Below are 15,583 nucleotides of genomic sequence, written 5' to 3' on the forward strand. Positions count from 1 at the left end.
CCTCCCTTCTGTAATGTTACTAATTTCTAATCTCATTCTGTTGTGCTTGGAGTGCATACTTTGTATGATTTAAGTCCTTTTAAGGCTTTTTTATGGTCTTAACATATGCCCTATTCTGAATAGCATCCCATGTTCACTTGGAAAATAATGCATGCTCTGCTGTTTTTGAGTGTGGGATATTCTATGGATGTCTGATAAGTCTAGTTTGTTTATATTGTTGATGAAATCTTTTTCTTCTGCCTGCTCAAATCTGTTGAACCCTTGCAATAATTTTTTCATTTCATTTATTGTACATTTCAATTGCAGAATTTCTATTTTAAAAAAATATTTGTCTTTTTATTTATGTTCTATTTCTTGAGGCACTGCTATATTTTCCTTTAGTTCTTTAGATGTGGTTTCCTATAGTCTTTGGACATATTTTAAATAGCTGATTTAAAGTCTTTGTCTTGGGGCACCTGGGTGGCTCAGTTGGTTGAGCATCTGACTCTTGGTTTCAGCTCAGGTCATGATCTTAGGGTTGTGAGATTGAGCCCCGTGTCAGGCTCCCTGCTCAATGGGTAGTCTGCTTCCCCTCTCCTTCTGCCGCCCTCCCCCCCCGCCCCCCGCCGCTCATGCACACACTCTCTCTCTCTCTCTAAAAAAAAAAGATCTTTAAAAAAAAATAAAGTCTTCGTTTTATAAGTCCGATGACTACCTCCTTAGTAAGAGTTTCTGTTGATTGCTTTTTTTTCCTGTCTATGGGTCATACTTTCTTATTACTTTGTGTGACTTATAAATTTGTTGAAAACAGGACACTTAAATAATATATTGTGGTAATTCTGGAAATGAGATTTTCCTCTCTTCCCAAGGTTTGGTGTTTGTTGTTTCTTCCTGGTGGTTGGTTGGTTGTGACTTTTCTGAATTAATTCTATAAAGTCTGTGTTCTTTTTCCTCTGTGACCACTGAAGTCTCTGCTTGGTTAGCTTTGTGGAGAGCTAATGATTGGACACAGATTTCCTTAAAAGCCTGGAACCAATAAGTTCCCCAGTCTTTGCTAAAGAACTCTGTGTGTGTATTCAACACTCAGGCATTTGACGACACTGCTTTAGCATTCACTTCCTGCTTGCACAGGGCTTCAAGGTCAGTCATAGATGAGAGCTTAGAGCCTTCTTTTTTTTTTTTTTATTCTTATGTTAATCCCCATACATTACATCATTAGTTTTAGATGAAGTGTTCCATGATTCGTTGTTTGTGCATAACACCCAGTGCTCCATGCAGAATGTGCCCTCCTCAATACCCACCACCAGGCTAACCCATCCTCCCAACCCCCTCCCCTCTAGAACCCTGTTTGTTTTTCAGAGTCCATCGTCTCTCATGGTTCGTCTACCCCTCCGATTTCCCCTGCTTCATTCTTCCCCTCCCGCTACCTTCTTTTTCTTCTTTTTTTTTTCTTAACATATATTGCATTATTTGTTTCAGAGGTACAGATCTGAGATTCAACGGTCTTGCACAATTCACAGCGCTTACCAGAGCACATACCCTCCCCAGTGTCTATCACCCAGTCACCCCATCCCTCCCACCCCACCCCCCACTCCAGCAACCCTCAGTTTGTTTCCTGCAATTAAGAATTTCTCATATCAGTGAGATCATATGATATATGTCTTTCTCTGTTTGACTTATTTCACTCGACATAATACCCTCCAGTTCCATCCACGTCGTTGCAAATGGCAAGATCTCATTCCTTTTGATGGCTGCATAATATTCCATTGTATATATATACCACTTCTTCTTTATCCATTCATCTGTCGACGGACATCTTGGCTCTTTCCACAGTTTGGCTATTGTGGACATTGCTGCTATAAACATCGGGGTGCACGTACCCTTTCGGATCCCTACTTTTGTATCTTTGGGGTAAATACCCAGTAGTGCAATTGCTGGATCATTTTCAACTTTTTGAGGAACCTCCATACAGTTTTCCAGAGTGGCTGCACCAGCTTGCATTCCCACCAACAGTGTAGGAGGGTTCCCCTTTCTCCGCATCCCCGCCAACATCTGTCGTTTCCTGACTTGTTAATTTTAGCCATTCTGACTGGTGTGAGGTGCTATCTCATTGAGGTTTTGATTTGGATTTCCCTGATGCCGAGCGATATTGAGCACTTTTTCATGTGTCTGTGGGCCATTTGGATGTCTTCTTTGGAAAAATGTCTGTTCATATCTTCTGCCCATTTCTTGATTGGATTCTTTGTTCTTTGGGTGTTGAGTTTGATGAGTTCTTTATAGATTTTGGATACTAGCCCTTTATCTGATATGTCATTTGCAAATATCTTCTCCCATTCTGTCAGTTGTCTTTTGGTTTTGTTGACTGTTTCCTTTGCTTTGCAAAAACTTTTTATCTTGATGAAGTCCCAATAGTTCATTTTTGCCCTTGCTTCCCTTGCCTTTGGCGATGTTTCTAGGAAGAAGTTGCTTCGGCTGAGGTCAAAGAGGTTGCTGCCTGTGTTCTTTAGGATTTTGATGGACTCCTGTCTCACATTGAGGTCTTTCAACCATTTGGAGTCTATTTTTGTGTGTGGTGTAAGGAAATGGTCCAGTTTCATTCTTCTGCATGTGGCTATCCAATTTTCCCAACACCATTTGTTGAAGAGACTGTCTTTGTTCCATTGGACATTCTTTCCTGCTTTGTCAAAGATGAGTTGACCATAGAGTTGAGGGTCCATTTCTGGGCTCTCTATTCTGTTCCATTGATCTATGTGTCTGTTTTTGTGCCAGTACTATGCTGTCTTGATGATGACAGCTTTGTAATAGAGCTGGAAGTCCGGAATTGTGATGCCGCCGGCTTTGCTTTTCTTTTTCAACATTCCTCTGGCTATTCGGGGTCTTTTCTGGTTCCATACAAATTTTAGGATTATTTGTTCCATTTCTTTGAAAAAAGTTCATGGTATTTTGATGGGGATTGCATTGAATGTGTAGATTGTTAGAGCCTTCTTCTGCTTCCGGACTATGGTCTTTTCTGAGTTTGTGTACAGCCCTACACACGTACAGAGCCTTCTAGATTCCCAGGAATATGTCAGAGCCTTTCAGAATTATCTGTGGATATTCTGATTGTTAGCTGATTGTGTGCCCTGTTATGCACTGCCTCAGGCATATGTGATGTTAAGCAATTGCCTTTAATTATTTTCAACAAATGTCCCCAGAGAAAAGACTTTTTGCACTGGACAAGCCTCAGTTTAAATCAAATAAAGACATCCCTGCAAGTGGGGTCTTCCAGGGAACCATCAGATAGTTGAAATAATGATAATTCTCTGGGAATGTGGTTTTTGAAGGAGCTCCAACCCCATTCGGCCCCGTTTGATGACTCTCAGGCTATTGGTTTTTACCACAGTTGTGGGATGTTGGTTTTCAAGGATACTGTGGAGCTGGAACAAGGGAGGAAGAATGGAAATAAGGGCACATTAAAACCCTGCAAAGCTCGTTTTCTTACCAAGATACAGCTGTTTTTCTTGAATGAACACTACTTGGATTGCTGCAAGTTTTGAATTAATTTCCAGAGTTCTGGAAAAGTTGATTTTGACAGTTTTTGCTCGTTTTCTTACTGCTTTTATGGGAGAGAGAATGTTTGGAGATCTTTACTCTGGTGTTTTTGCATCACTCCCATCCTTTCTTTTTTCCTCCTCTGAGAATTTAACTATCTCTTTCTTTTCTTTTCTTTTTTTTTTCCTCTTCAACTTAAAACACCAGCAACTATTCCCATTTCTTCTGTGACTGTCCAACTTTATTTTTCTCAGTCAGTGGACAGGGGTGGTTTTTGACAGTTTCTGTTTTTTTCACGTCTGTTTCTCCTAAGGGTCTTTTTAAAGCTGTGAGAACAATTCAGAATTAATAATGCATAAATTATCCTACCACATAAGAATGAAAAAGTGATAATGTGGTTGGGAGAAAAAGTGGTGTCAGTCAAATAGACTACTCTCAGCCAAAAAAACCAACAGTTTTCTTGGACTTCAAATAAATGACTAAAATAATAGACCAAGGAAAAATATAAAACAAATTTTAGAATTTTAAAAAAGCTTTTTCTATTATCTACTTCTATAACTATTTCTTATTTTTTATTATTTTGTCCCTTGTCAGGATGCCCGGCATGCAGCAGAAGGAGAAATATATACCAAGCTTAATCAAAAAATTGATGCATTTGTTCAGCTTGCTGATTATGACTGGACAATGTCTGAGCCAGATGGAAGAGCTAGTGGTTATTTAATGGATCTTATTAATTTTTTGAGAAGCATCTTTCAAGTGTTTACTCATTTGCCTGTAAGTATAAAAAAATTTCAAAATATTGTATTATAACTTTGCTTACTAAAGTATATTTTAGAATTTAATCTTAGTTTGAGGTTTACTTGTTCAAACCAGTTTCTTAGCTTGAATATTTTCTTTCCATTCTTATAAATCCATTTGTGAAGACTTCTAACCTAGCCAGTTGTTTTAAGTTTTAATTTACTTTACTTTCAACCAAAATAACTACAACTCTGTTTCTACCAAAACCAAAACAAAACCCTGAAATTCAGTGTAGACTTAAATTGAAATAAACTCTAATAGGAGTAGTTCTCATAAAAGTCCATATAATCAATGACTTTTCCAGTTAGAAAGGCCAAGAAATTACTGGATATTTTTAGAGAGTAAAAGTAAAACTGGAACATTGTTCTATCATATATAGTCATAGTGCATCTACATTTTGAATAATCTATTGATGAAACTTAAAAATATATATATAAATAGCAGGGACATTTGGGTATGAATAGGCTGGAACACTGGATTCTTCAGATGAGGAGTGCAAAGACCAAAGAGATTATGTTGGAGTGAACATGCTTTCATAAGGTATATTCAAAAATAATAGAACTACTATTAAAACATGAGTGGAGTAGTTTTTGTACAAATAAAATAGGAAAAAAATTTGTTGACGTTTTTATTTCATAATAAGATGTAGCTGAACACAAGGGGGAAAAAAAAACCCAAACCTGTGTTGAAATAATAAAATGTAGAAAGAAAAGAAAAAAAGATGTAGCTGAACACAAAAATAAAGTATTTAATCTCAAGCCTACCTGACTGCCTCCAACCATACCTCCTGTTTAAAATGGAAAAAAAAAAAGTTATTGTACTCATCTTTTGACTCTGTCTCCATCATGAGTTGCTCCAAAGGGCCATTTAGAATATTTGAAGGCAGGTGTTGCTAAAAAAGAAATAGAAGAATTTCCTAAAGAGATTTTAATAGTGGATCTTTGCCAAAGAACTTTTAGAAGCTTACCCAGGGATTATATTATGTTCCTAACTGCTGTCCTTGTGTTGAAAAAGGGAACCTGTATATATGTTTAATTCTTATTTCAACTAATTTCTAAAAAAGTGTTCCTCATATAGTATGTATTAAATAATTGTTGAATTAGTTTGAATTCATGTTGTCAGGATACATCTCCAGCCAAAAGCAGTCTACAAGAATAAACGTGTGTGTGCACACACATATCCACAGATACACACATAACATATTTTTATGTTGTAATATCTGTTTCACACCTTGGCACAATGTGATGGGTGGGAATTTTGTGCATAAATTGGGTAGAATTATGAGAGTTTATATGTTAGAAGTGATTAGGGCAAATATCTCACTTCAAGAGGCTAATACCTGGAAGAAAATCCTGCTTTCTCATAAGGTGTAATGTAGTAACACCGAGAGAAGCAGACTCCTGGCCTAACTAGATCACTCGTAACCTATTATGATATTCTGTTTAGTTTTAGGTGATTCTTCATATGCCATTTTGGATTTTTATGTCATCTAACAAGAGTTTTTCTGTAAAGGAAATAAACTTTTATACAATGCAGACCAACAAATACAACAATAAAAACAGGGCATGATCAAATAAATAGAAAATTATAGTTCATAGCTAAGAAAAGAGAAAATGGACCTAACAACAGTATATTCTTATTCAAGGAATAAACTAGAAACATAATTCCTAAGCAAAAGTATTAAATTATTGACTACAATAAGTTTTAGCTAGCATTGATAATTATATTATGGCTTAGTACATTAATTCTCTGAAACACTCAAATTGTATATTCAACTATATTGTTTTCTTTTAAGCGAACAACAGAGGCTACATTATTGAATGTATTGTTTTTATAAGCAGTGTATGTTATATAAGCTACCATTTTTATTTGAATGTTTTTTGTTTTCTCATTTTAGAGAGGGAGAGCAAGGAGGGGGTAGGCAAGGGAGAGGGAGAATCCTGACGTGGGGCTCAATCTCACAACCCTGAGATCATGACCTGAGCTAAAATCAAATTAACTGACATGAGCCACCCAATCACCCCTATTTGAATGTTTTAAGCTGAAAATGATTCCTTAGTTTCAGGTTACCTTTGGACCCAGATGGAGGGAGGGGCTGGTTCTAGTCCTTCAATTGTCAGAGAAGCTTCAGAAGATTATTTATCACATTTAGTCCCAAGTCAGTCAGCTTAAGCAGAAGTAGCTATCCCACTTAGATATGAAGAGTTAAATAGTGGCCATGTTCCCTATCCATCCTAGTTTTGACATTGTTCAGGGTCAGTGTAGGGAATTAGAGTCAATGGGATCTGTGAGACCAAGGGCCACTCTTTCAAATAGTGTAAGTATTGGTCATTAGTGCAAGTAATTGGACACTGAAGTTGAGTCTGTGGGATAAAGCTAACTCTTTCACGCCCCCCAACCCTAAAAAGTACTTAAGATAGAACACTTAGTTTAAAAGCTGCACTCTTAGCTTCATTGCATATTTAGTTTTTGTCAGTTCCTCCCGCTCTTGCAAAAGAATATATTCTCAGTCACAGGTAATCATGATGTGCAGTTGCTGACCACATTGCCTGGTAAAGTTTCCATTGGTTCCAAAAAAGTCATAATCCAACCAATAGAATTTTGTCTGCTCACAAGGTATGAGAACAATGGAAGTTAATGGATCATAATGGTTTTGATGGAGCCCAGGGAAAGAACTTTGTTATTTTCACTTTTTTTTTTTCAAGATTTTCATTTTTTTTTTTTTTAAGATTTTTATTTATTTATTTGAGAGAGCGAGAATGAGGGAGAGAGAGAGTACATGAGAGGGGGGAGGGTTAGAGGGAGGGGGAGGGTTAGAGGGAGAAGCAGGCTCCTCGCAGAGCAGGGAGCCCGATGCGGGACTCGATCCAGGGACTCTAGGATCATGACCTGAGCCGAAGGCAGTCGCTTAACCGACTGAGCCACCCAGGCGCCCCCACTTTTTAACTACATTGTGGTAGCAATAGAAAGCTGTAGGATTTTGAAGACCAGCAATAATATTCACTGTGGATACTTTGTATTTGTAGAGTTGGATGAGTTCTCTTCACTTGCACTGTTTCAACCAGTGCATGTCTATGCAGGAGATGGAAAAGTAAAGTAATTTAATATGCTTCCATATTAAAATACTTACTCATTTGCATTTCCCCTTGTTCTAACAGAGAAGCCAGGCTCTCTACTGACCATAGAGCTAAATAGGCAGTATTTGCAGTAATGACTGGTATTACCCCATTACCCAAAATGTTAAGCTGCCCTGTTAAGTATATTATCTGCTCAGGGGAACTTGCCTTTTTATGACTCAATTAAAGAAAAACCCATTTATCTTTTATTGTTCTTGGGGGCCAGGTTGCTGAAGTGAGGAGAGCATAGAGTTCTAACTCTAGAGTTAGAACAACTTATGCTTGAACCTTAGACTTGTAATTTACTAGCTATGGAATCCTGGCAAGTTGCTTAACCTCTGAACCTTTTACCTTTTGCAAATAGGCATAATCCATTTTCCTATAGGACTATCATAGGATAAATTGAAATAGTGTGTAAAAAAGTTGCCTGGCAGGGTGCTTGGCATAAAGTAAGTACTATTAATAAATGTTAGTTTTGTCTTTTCTTCTCCTTTCTTCCTCTCTTACTGTTTTAAGGCCTTTAATAGTATTAGTTTCATTTTAATATGCTTTATTTTTTTTTCTTGTATTTATGCCTACATTTTTGGCTTGATATTATTTAGCTCTGAGTTCTATACCTTTGCATTATGTAGCCATTAAAAACTTTAATTATGAAAGATACTCATTTTATAAGCATATTTATGTGAATAATTATAACTTGAGTGCACTGCTTATAATGGCTAACAGATGTCAGTGAAGTCTGATTAATTAGTACATGAAATAAATACTATTGTATCCCTAAATTAATATTCTTGAAATCAGCAGTTTTTACTCTTTCAGATGTGTAAGTAACCCTTCTTGTTTCTAGTATTTTTTTCATTACAATAGAAAATACAGCTAAGTCTAGAAGAAATAAAAATTACCTGTTAACTTGTCAAAGGATAGCCACTGTTAACATGTTGGCGTATATTTTCTTTTATATTTTCAAGTCATTTTCTTCTCCGCAATTATGAGACTTAATTTAAGTCTAATTTATAAGTAAGTTCTGTTTTTTTAAAATAAGATTTCGTATTAGCTAGACAATTTAAAACCAAAGGAATTCTAAAAAGCATTAAACATTCATTCACCACTTACACATACGTAAATAGAAAAGGTTGTTGAGCAACTTGAACATATCTAGTTATTCTTCCTGAAGACTGCCAAATGGAACTCTGTAACATTTTACTGTGAATGTGCTGCCTAAAGACCCAGCACTGGTCTGCTTCTAGAAAGAACAATGAACATTTCCTTTCTTCATAAATAATTATGTGTTTGTTTCAGTAAAGGTATTTTACTGCTTTACAACCACTAAAGGATATGTATAAATGGTAGTGACTCTTTAATTTCTTCATATGTGTATTTGCAAAGGGAACCCAATTTACCCAAATTTTATACTAACAAATGGTTATCTTTTACAGTAGAAGTAAATAGAAGATCATATATTCATGATTCAGTTTGCTCATATTTCTTCCTTTGTCAGAACTCTATTTTATTTTTAGCCATAATGTAATTTTCTGTGCTTACATTTGCTATTACTCTAGAGTTGTTAAATAAACTAATCTTGTTTCTGTTTGAACTGTAAGCACCAACTTTTCTTCCAAGAAAGATATGTTTTCCTTTGCTTTCAAATATGCTTAACTTTTGGTTTTCTGCATTACTAGAAGTCTTATGATGAATAATAAAAAAAATAAATGTGATTTTTAGGAATAATGAGTTTATCTTTGGCATCTTTATTACAGAATAGATGCCTAAAAAGCTCTTTATTAGAAGAGTATCTATTGGGGCGCTTGGGTGGCTCAGTCTGTTAAGCGTCTGACTTTGGCTCAGGTCATGATCTTGGGGTCCTGGAATCAGGCCCTGTGGTGGTGGCAGGCTACCATCTTGGTAGGGAGTCTGCTTCTCCTTTTCCCTCTATCCCTCCCCCTGCTTGTGCGCACGCATGTGGTGGCTCAGTCGTTAAGTGTCTGCCTTCGACTCAGGTCATGATCCCGGGGTCCCGGGATCGAGTCCCACCTCGGGCTCCCTGCTCGGCGGGAGGCCTGCTTCTCCCTCTCCCACTCCCCCTGCTTGTGTTCCTGCTCTCGCTGTGTCTCTCTGTCAAATAAATAAAATCTTTAAAAAAAAAAAAATCTTTAAAAAAAATAAAAAAATATTAATAGAATCATTTCTCCCCATATCTTTTACTCTAAGATTAGAGATGCCTTCCTATGGAGAGAAGTGGCTTTAAAATAGTGGTGGGAATTATTATGAGAGCCTGTTGAGCACATTTCTTCTCAACTGTGCGTTCAGTGACATCACCTTGGTAGCCATAGGTAGAAGTAGATAGACCATGGCAATCAGCAAATCTTACGAATGAAGGCTTTTTTTTTTTTTTTAAGATTTTATTTATTTGCGAGAGAGAGATTGAGAGAGAGACAGAGAGAATGAGAGGGAGGAGTGTCAGAGGGAGAAGCAGACTCCCTGCTGAGCAGGGAGCCCGATGCGGGACTCGATCCCGGGACTCCAGGATCATGACCTGAGCCGAAGGCAGTTGCTTAACCAACTGAGCCACCCAGGCGCCCATGAATGAAGGCTTTTTTTCCCAGAGAATTGTTGTTAAACATTTACTAGAATAGCACTAAATATGGTATAGATTTTAAAATCACATTGCCAAAGAAAAATGATTCACTTTTGATTAACTCAGGAAATAAATCAGAGTATATGTTCAATAATAAAATTATAGTAGGAACTAGTTTCAAAACAGGGAAATGTTATTTGATCTTTAAATTCTGTATCTACTTCCCTATCTAGTTCCTTTTAAGGTGTTTACCTTGAAGGGTTTTCCCTTGGCTTAATTTTTGCTTCCAGCCAAAAGTGTTTTACTGATGGCCTAATTTAGTATCCTTTGTAAATTCTTTATGCTTAGGGCCATAGTCTCCTTCCCTACTGAATGTATCTGGTGCTTCTGAGTCTTTAATTTGCATTTTTAATTTTCATATATAATTTTGAAACATGCTTTCTTTAAGTGAGAAACAAATATATATCTAATAATAAATGAAGATACATGATTTGGTCAGAAACAGATAGTATCTAACTTTAAAAGTCATTTTCTCCTTAGGGCACCTGGCTGGCTCAGTGTGTAGAGCATATGACTCTTGATCTCGGAGTCATGAGTTCAAGTCCCACATTGGGCATAGAGCTTACTTAAAAAAAAAAAAAATCATTCTCTCCTTAAAAATTTTTTCTGAAGATGCAGCACTATATTGAAAATTTTAAGATTTGGGGTCTGGGCCTGATTGTTCCAATCAACCAGCACTGTGAAAAGAGACAAATCATTCAACCTCTGGATTAATTTGTTAATGTCTGTTTTATTTCATAGAGCCTGAAGTAGAGGTTGTTTTATTTACTTTTATTCCAATTAATACACGTACATAGAAATAAGTGAAATAGTCCAGAATAGTCTGGGATGGAAAGGAGCCCCTCTCCTTGGTCTTTCCTCATACCCAGACCCACTCTCCCAGACTGCCGTTTTTCACTGTACGTTTTTATTTCTTCTGGTGGTTATCTTTAAAGATAGAGACTAGTGATTCCCTACTATGAAAGATAGGCATGCATAGCAACATCTCCTTTCCCCCGATTTCTCCCATTGATTGTTACATTATGTTTTATTTCTTCTATTTATTGTTTCTTTATTTAAAATATTTATATTCCTATTTTCTTGTTCCTTCTACTTTAGTCAGTATCTTAATTCTTTGTAGGACAAAGATAATGAGCTTCCCAACCCTTCACTTCATCAGTTCTTCATCTACTATCTTTTGATAACTACTGAGACCTTTGTCTCTAATTTGTACCAGTTGCTCTCTGGAATTGCTAGAATTGCTGTGTAGCTGTTAACCTGGCATTTTTCCTTCTCTAATCTCTGGGTGGGGAACTGTTTCCTGGATTCTGCATGTTTTTATTGCTTCACTGGTTGGTTTTGCTAAACTGCCTCAATAACTTCCTCCTATTTAAATCCTTGCATATCATAAAGTGTCTTCTGTCCTCATGTTTAATAGTTTAGCTGGTTATATAATTCTAGTTTGACTAGCTTTTTCCCTGATAATTTTTATGGCATTCTCCATTGTCTTTTGGCATTCAGTTTTTAGGATATGTGCTTTAATCCTTAATATTCTGAAATGTCATGGGAATGTGTGGAAATGTGAGCTTTTATTTCATTCACTTATCTCTTTACTCAGTGGCCCCTTTCAAAAATTTTGTGTCCTTATTCAGTGCAGGGAAATTCTATTATTTTTTAGATAATTTTGTTTCCTCCATTTCTTGTCTTCTCTTTCCTGGACTCATTTTGTTAGATGTTTAAGTTCCCAGATTGATGCTTTACGTCTTTTATCCTCTCCTTCATTTCCTGCCTCTTATCTTTTTTTGTTCTGTGTTTTGGGAGATTTTCCCAATTTTATTTTTCAATCCTTCTGTAAAATATTTTGTTAATTTTTAACTTCTAATGAACCACTTCTGTTTCTAAGTGTTCGTTATAGAGTACTGTTCTTTAAAAAAAAAAAAGGATATATTATCTTTCAAATCTTCCTGAGCATTAGAGGTGTTCTTTTGTTTTTGTTTTTTTTTTTGATGGGTATTTTCAGTTTCTTTAATTATCTGTGTTACCCTTGAATAGGTTTTTTGTTTCTTTATTTTGCTCATTCTCTTTTAACAAGGAAGGCCTGGAGAGCTGATAGGAGTTTACTTTGCTACTGTGTAAATACCCTGTTTTTTGTAAACCTTTCTCCTGAGTAGGAATTAACTGGGAATTTTTTAAGAATTGGGGGTGATTTTGCCTAGGATTCTTCACCTTAGAGTGAGCAGCTATGGAGCCAACCATGAGATTATGGCCTCCTCTCTTCAGGGCCAACTTCATGTATGTGTGACCTATGCAGTTACATGGGATCTTGAGTTTAGAAGGTTCCTGCATGTGATTTGGTGCTCAGCTATTGTTTTCTTGCAATTCTTAATAATTTTTGAACAAAGGGCACCACATTTACCTTTTGCACTGAGCTTCATAAATTATGTAGCTTTCTTTGCCTCTCTTTCCATTATCAGTACACTATGCCAGAATGAGCAGAGCTCTTTTTCCCTCTCTTCCTCCTTCCCTCCCTCTTTCTTTCCACCTATACCAGAAGCCTCAGCTCTCCCCTAAATGTTCTTTCGTTATGGAAATTGCCTGTGCTCTATAGTTAAGGATCATTGGCATAGTTGTTCAAGAAATCTTCAATCACCTTTCCTATTTTTCCATCCCATTTCTCATTTCTGTCCTCTCTCACACCTGCCATCTCTGGACCTCTCATACACAGCTGGCTCTCAGCTCCACTGTAGTTCCCTATTAGCAAATAATGGGCAGTGTCTTTCTTTTCTCTGTTTCATGTGCTTTCTGTCTTCCAGAAATCATTTTCTCTGCTATTAAAAATTTATTACTTTTTGCAATTCTGTGCTTTTTATTTCACTTGTATCTCAGGGTGAATGTGGAGTAAAAACATTAACTTAGTCTACCATCTTGATTCTAAACAACCTGCTTCCTTCTCTTTGAAGTAAAATGATTGGATTAGGTCATCTCTGAGGTCCTTATATATAATATTTTGTTTCTAAGCATCATTATTTCATACAGATGTAAAGTCCCAACCTAAACATAGACTTATTCTGTTCTGGCACCTTATTTTCTCCTTTAGCCTTACCCTTTTATGTTCTTTATTCTTTGGTTCAAACTTTTTTCTGAGTTAAGTATATGGGTTTACATGTCCTTTTACCTGACTGAAAATTATAAAAGAGAATTTTAATAGTCAACTGTACAATCAGAGGTTTTAATCACCCTCTCTTTCATGTGACACCAGAAAGAATTGTATGAAAAATACATATTGTAGTTTTAAAATAATGGCACAGGCAGCTTTGAATGCATTTTAGTGCTTATCTAGTAAAAACATAACCATATATTGTATATATATGCTTACAAATTGGTTTTCCTTATTTGGATATTAATTTTAAAAATATATAATGGTAATGAATCACCTTGATCTGATTTATTACCTATAAGTCATAAAAATGGTATGATGTGAACTATGATGAGAGCATACCAAGTCCTATGACTTACATGGTGTTTATGTTAAATATTGTTGCCTGACTTTTATTGGAAGTTAAATCTAGAAAGGACTTAGGGATTATCTGGAGTCTAGTCCAGTCTTCCAGAAGAGAGAATTGTCTGGCTAACACAGTTGCCAGCCTACTGCTTAATGGGGTTAATTAAGATGATCAGGCTGGCTATTCCTCTCTTCCTGCTTGTGGGTTTTTTTTTTTTTTTTTTTTTTTTACTCATTGTGTGTTTGGTGAAGAAGACCGCCTCCCACACAGAGGGGCACCTTCAATGTAGGCTATACCAGATGTTCAGCTGCCACTAATAAATAAATTTTGAATTTTGTTGATCTAATAATATAATAAGGTTAAATTCATGTTTCAGGTAACTATCTTTCTTAAAAAAATGGTGCTTAAATATTATATGGTTTATTATCAGAATTTTAAAAGTAAATTAGATAATTTTTAAAAAGTAAACAGTATTTTCAGTCTATTTTAATTTAATTTTATTAATTATTATTTTAAGGAATTAAGATTTAATTAATTTTAGCCCTCATATTTTAAAGGAATAAGCTAGTACTATATATTTAGTACAGAACTTCAGCAGGAGCGTATATGTATTTAAATTGAGACCAGTGATTTGTTTTTTCGCTTTGACCTGTTCCTCACTTTTTGGAAAGAAAATACGTTTAAATGATTAATTACAAGATAATTTAATGTGCCATCTTTCTTTGAGTATTTTCTTTTAAGCTATAGTAGCAGATTATGTGGAAGCTTAGTGGCTTATCCTTTCTAAGCATCTTCAGAATCATACAGTTTTTTATTTGTAAAGAAATAGACATTTTATTTCTTTTTGTATTAAAATCATTTGTGGGAAGAGATATTTGTTAACAATTTTGATTCCAGTGCTTGGCTCTAGACCCAACTGAATTAAAATTTCCAGAGCTTAGAAGTCTGCATTTTTTTGATTAACATTTGAGAACATCTGCTCTGTGGCAAAGAACCCTGTGCAAGAGTTGGTGTTTTCTAAATTTGCCAGTTCAGCAGACGTTTAGTAACTGCAAAAGTTCTTCGTATTCAAGACTACTTGATTAGGTAGACAGAAGTTTGGAGGAGGATTTGTCTGATTGGTGTGGATGTAAAAATTCACATACAAATCTCCAAAATAAAATTATGGTCACATGTATGTAATAAATTAATGCCCTTAAATTATAGCAAACACACAGAGCCAACTTGCCTGTTTTGTAGTGTATTTTGCTACTTGAAACACTGCTTCTACTGCTATTGGAATACATTTTCCTTTTTTATTTGATTGCCTGGCTGATTTCCTCCTCAGACTAACAGCAGTGATCATGCAGCCATGTCAGTAAGTAAATACAAGCCAAAGCTAGCATGTGAATTAGATAATAGTGAACTTCCTGCAGGCTTATTTTTCTCTGCTTAGTTAACTATAGTAAATCCTAATTATTTGGGCAATAGTTTTCGTATGATTGTAGTTTTGCGAAAACTTACATTTGAAGATAATAGTCCTTATTTTGGTGAAGCTATCAGGAGGAATCTCTGGGACTTGATTGTGAAAGTTAGTATTATGGTGCATCTGTGGTGAGTGTAGTGCTTTGAGAAACTTCTCTGTGGTCACCTCATGCATGACAGGGCACAATTTGCAGATATTTTCCTCATTTGTAAAATGAGGTCAATAAGAGTATATGGCCTATAGATTTTTGTGAAGGTTAAATGAGATAGTGTACATAAAATATTTAGAAAAGTGTCTAGCATATAATAAACACTCACAAATATTAGTTATTTTGTTACTTGCTTGTAAGACTATTTATGCTTTTCCTGAGTGCCTTTTCTCTACAGACCTTATCCCAAACTCCACTTGTAGAAATCTACCTCACTGCATAACCCCGTATGATTCATGACCTAGTGCAGATTTTTCTTTTTCACTCCAAACCCAGTGTTGCTCGCCTGAATTGCCTTATTAGCTTTTACCTTTTTTCATGGCTTCATCATATTTTGCGTTTTACTGTGTTTGTTGCTCCATTCCGCCT

The 15,583-nt window shown here is 35.9% G+C and overlaps 1 protein-coding gene across 4 annotated transcripts in view; it reads left to right on the forward strand.

Moving 5' to 3' along the window:
* EXOC6 (exocyst complex component 6) overlaps nucleotides 1-15,583 on the forward strand; it is a 230,351-nt gene that overhangs the window by 146,012 nt on the left and 68,756 nt on the right. For all 4 annotated transcript variants that reach the window (XM_035025185.1, XM_035025198.1, XM_035025176.1 and 1 more), the window contains one exon: nucleotides 4,105-4,284. In XM_035025185.1, the coding sequence (XP_034881076.1) occupies nucleotides 4,105-4,284 (180 nt within the window). The remainder of the gene's footprint in view (nucleotides 1-4,104; nucleotides 4,285-15,583) is intronic.

Source organism: Mirounga leonina, unplaced genomic scaffold (genome assembly GCF_011800145.1).
Source record: "Mirounga leonina isolate KUSES-001 unplaced genomic scaffold, KU_Mleo_1.0 Mir_114, whole genome shotgun sequence".
Lineage (NCBI taxonomy): Eukaryota > Metazoa > Chordata > Mammalia > Carnivora > Phocidae > Mirounga > Mirounga leonina.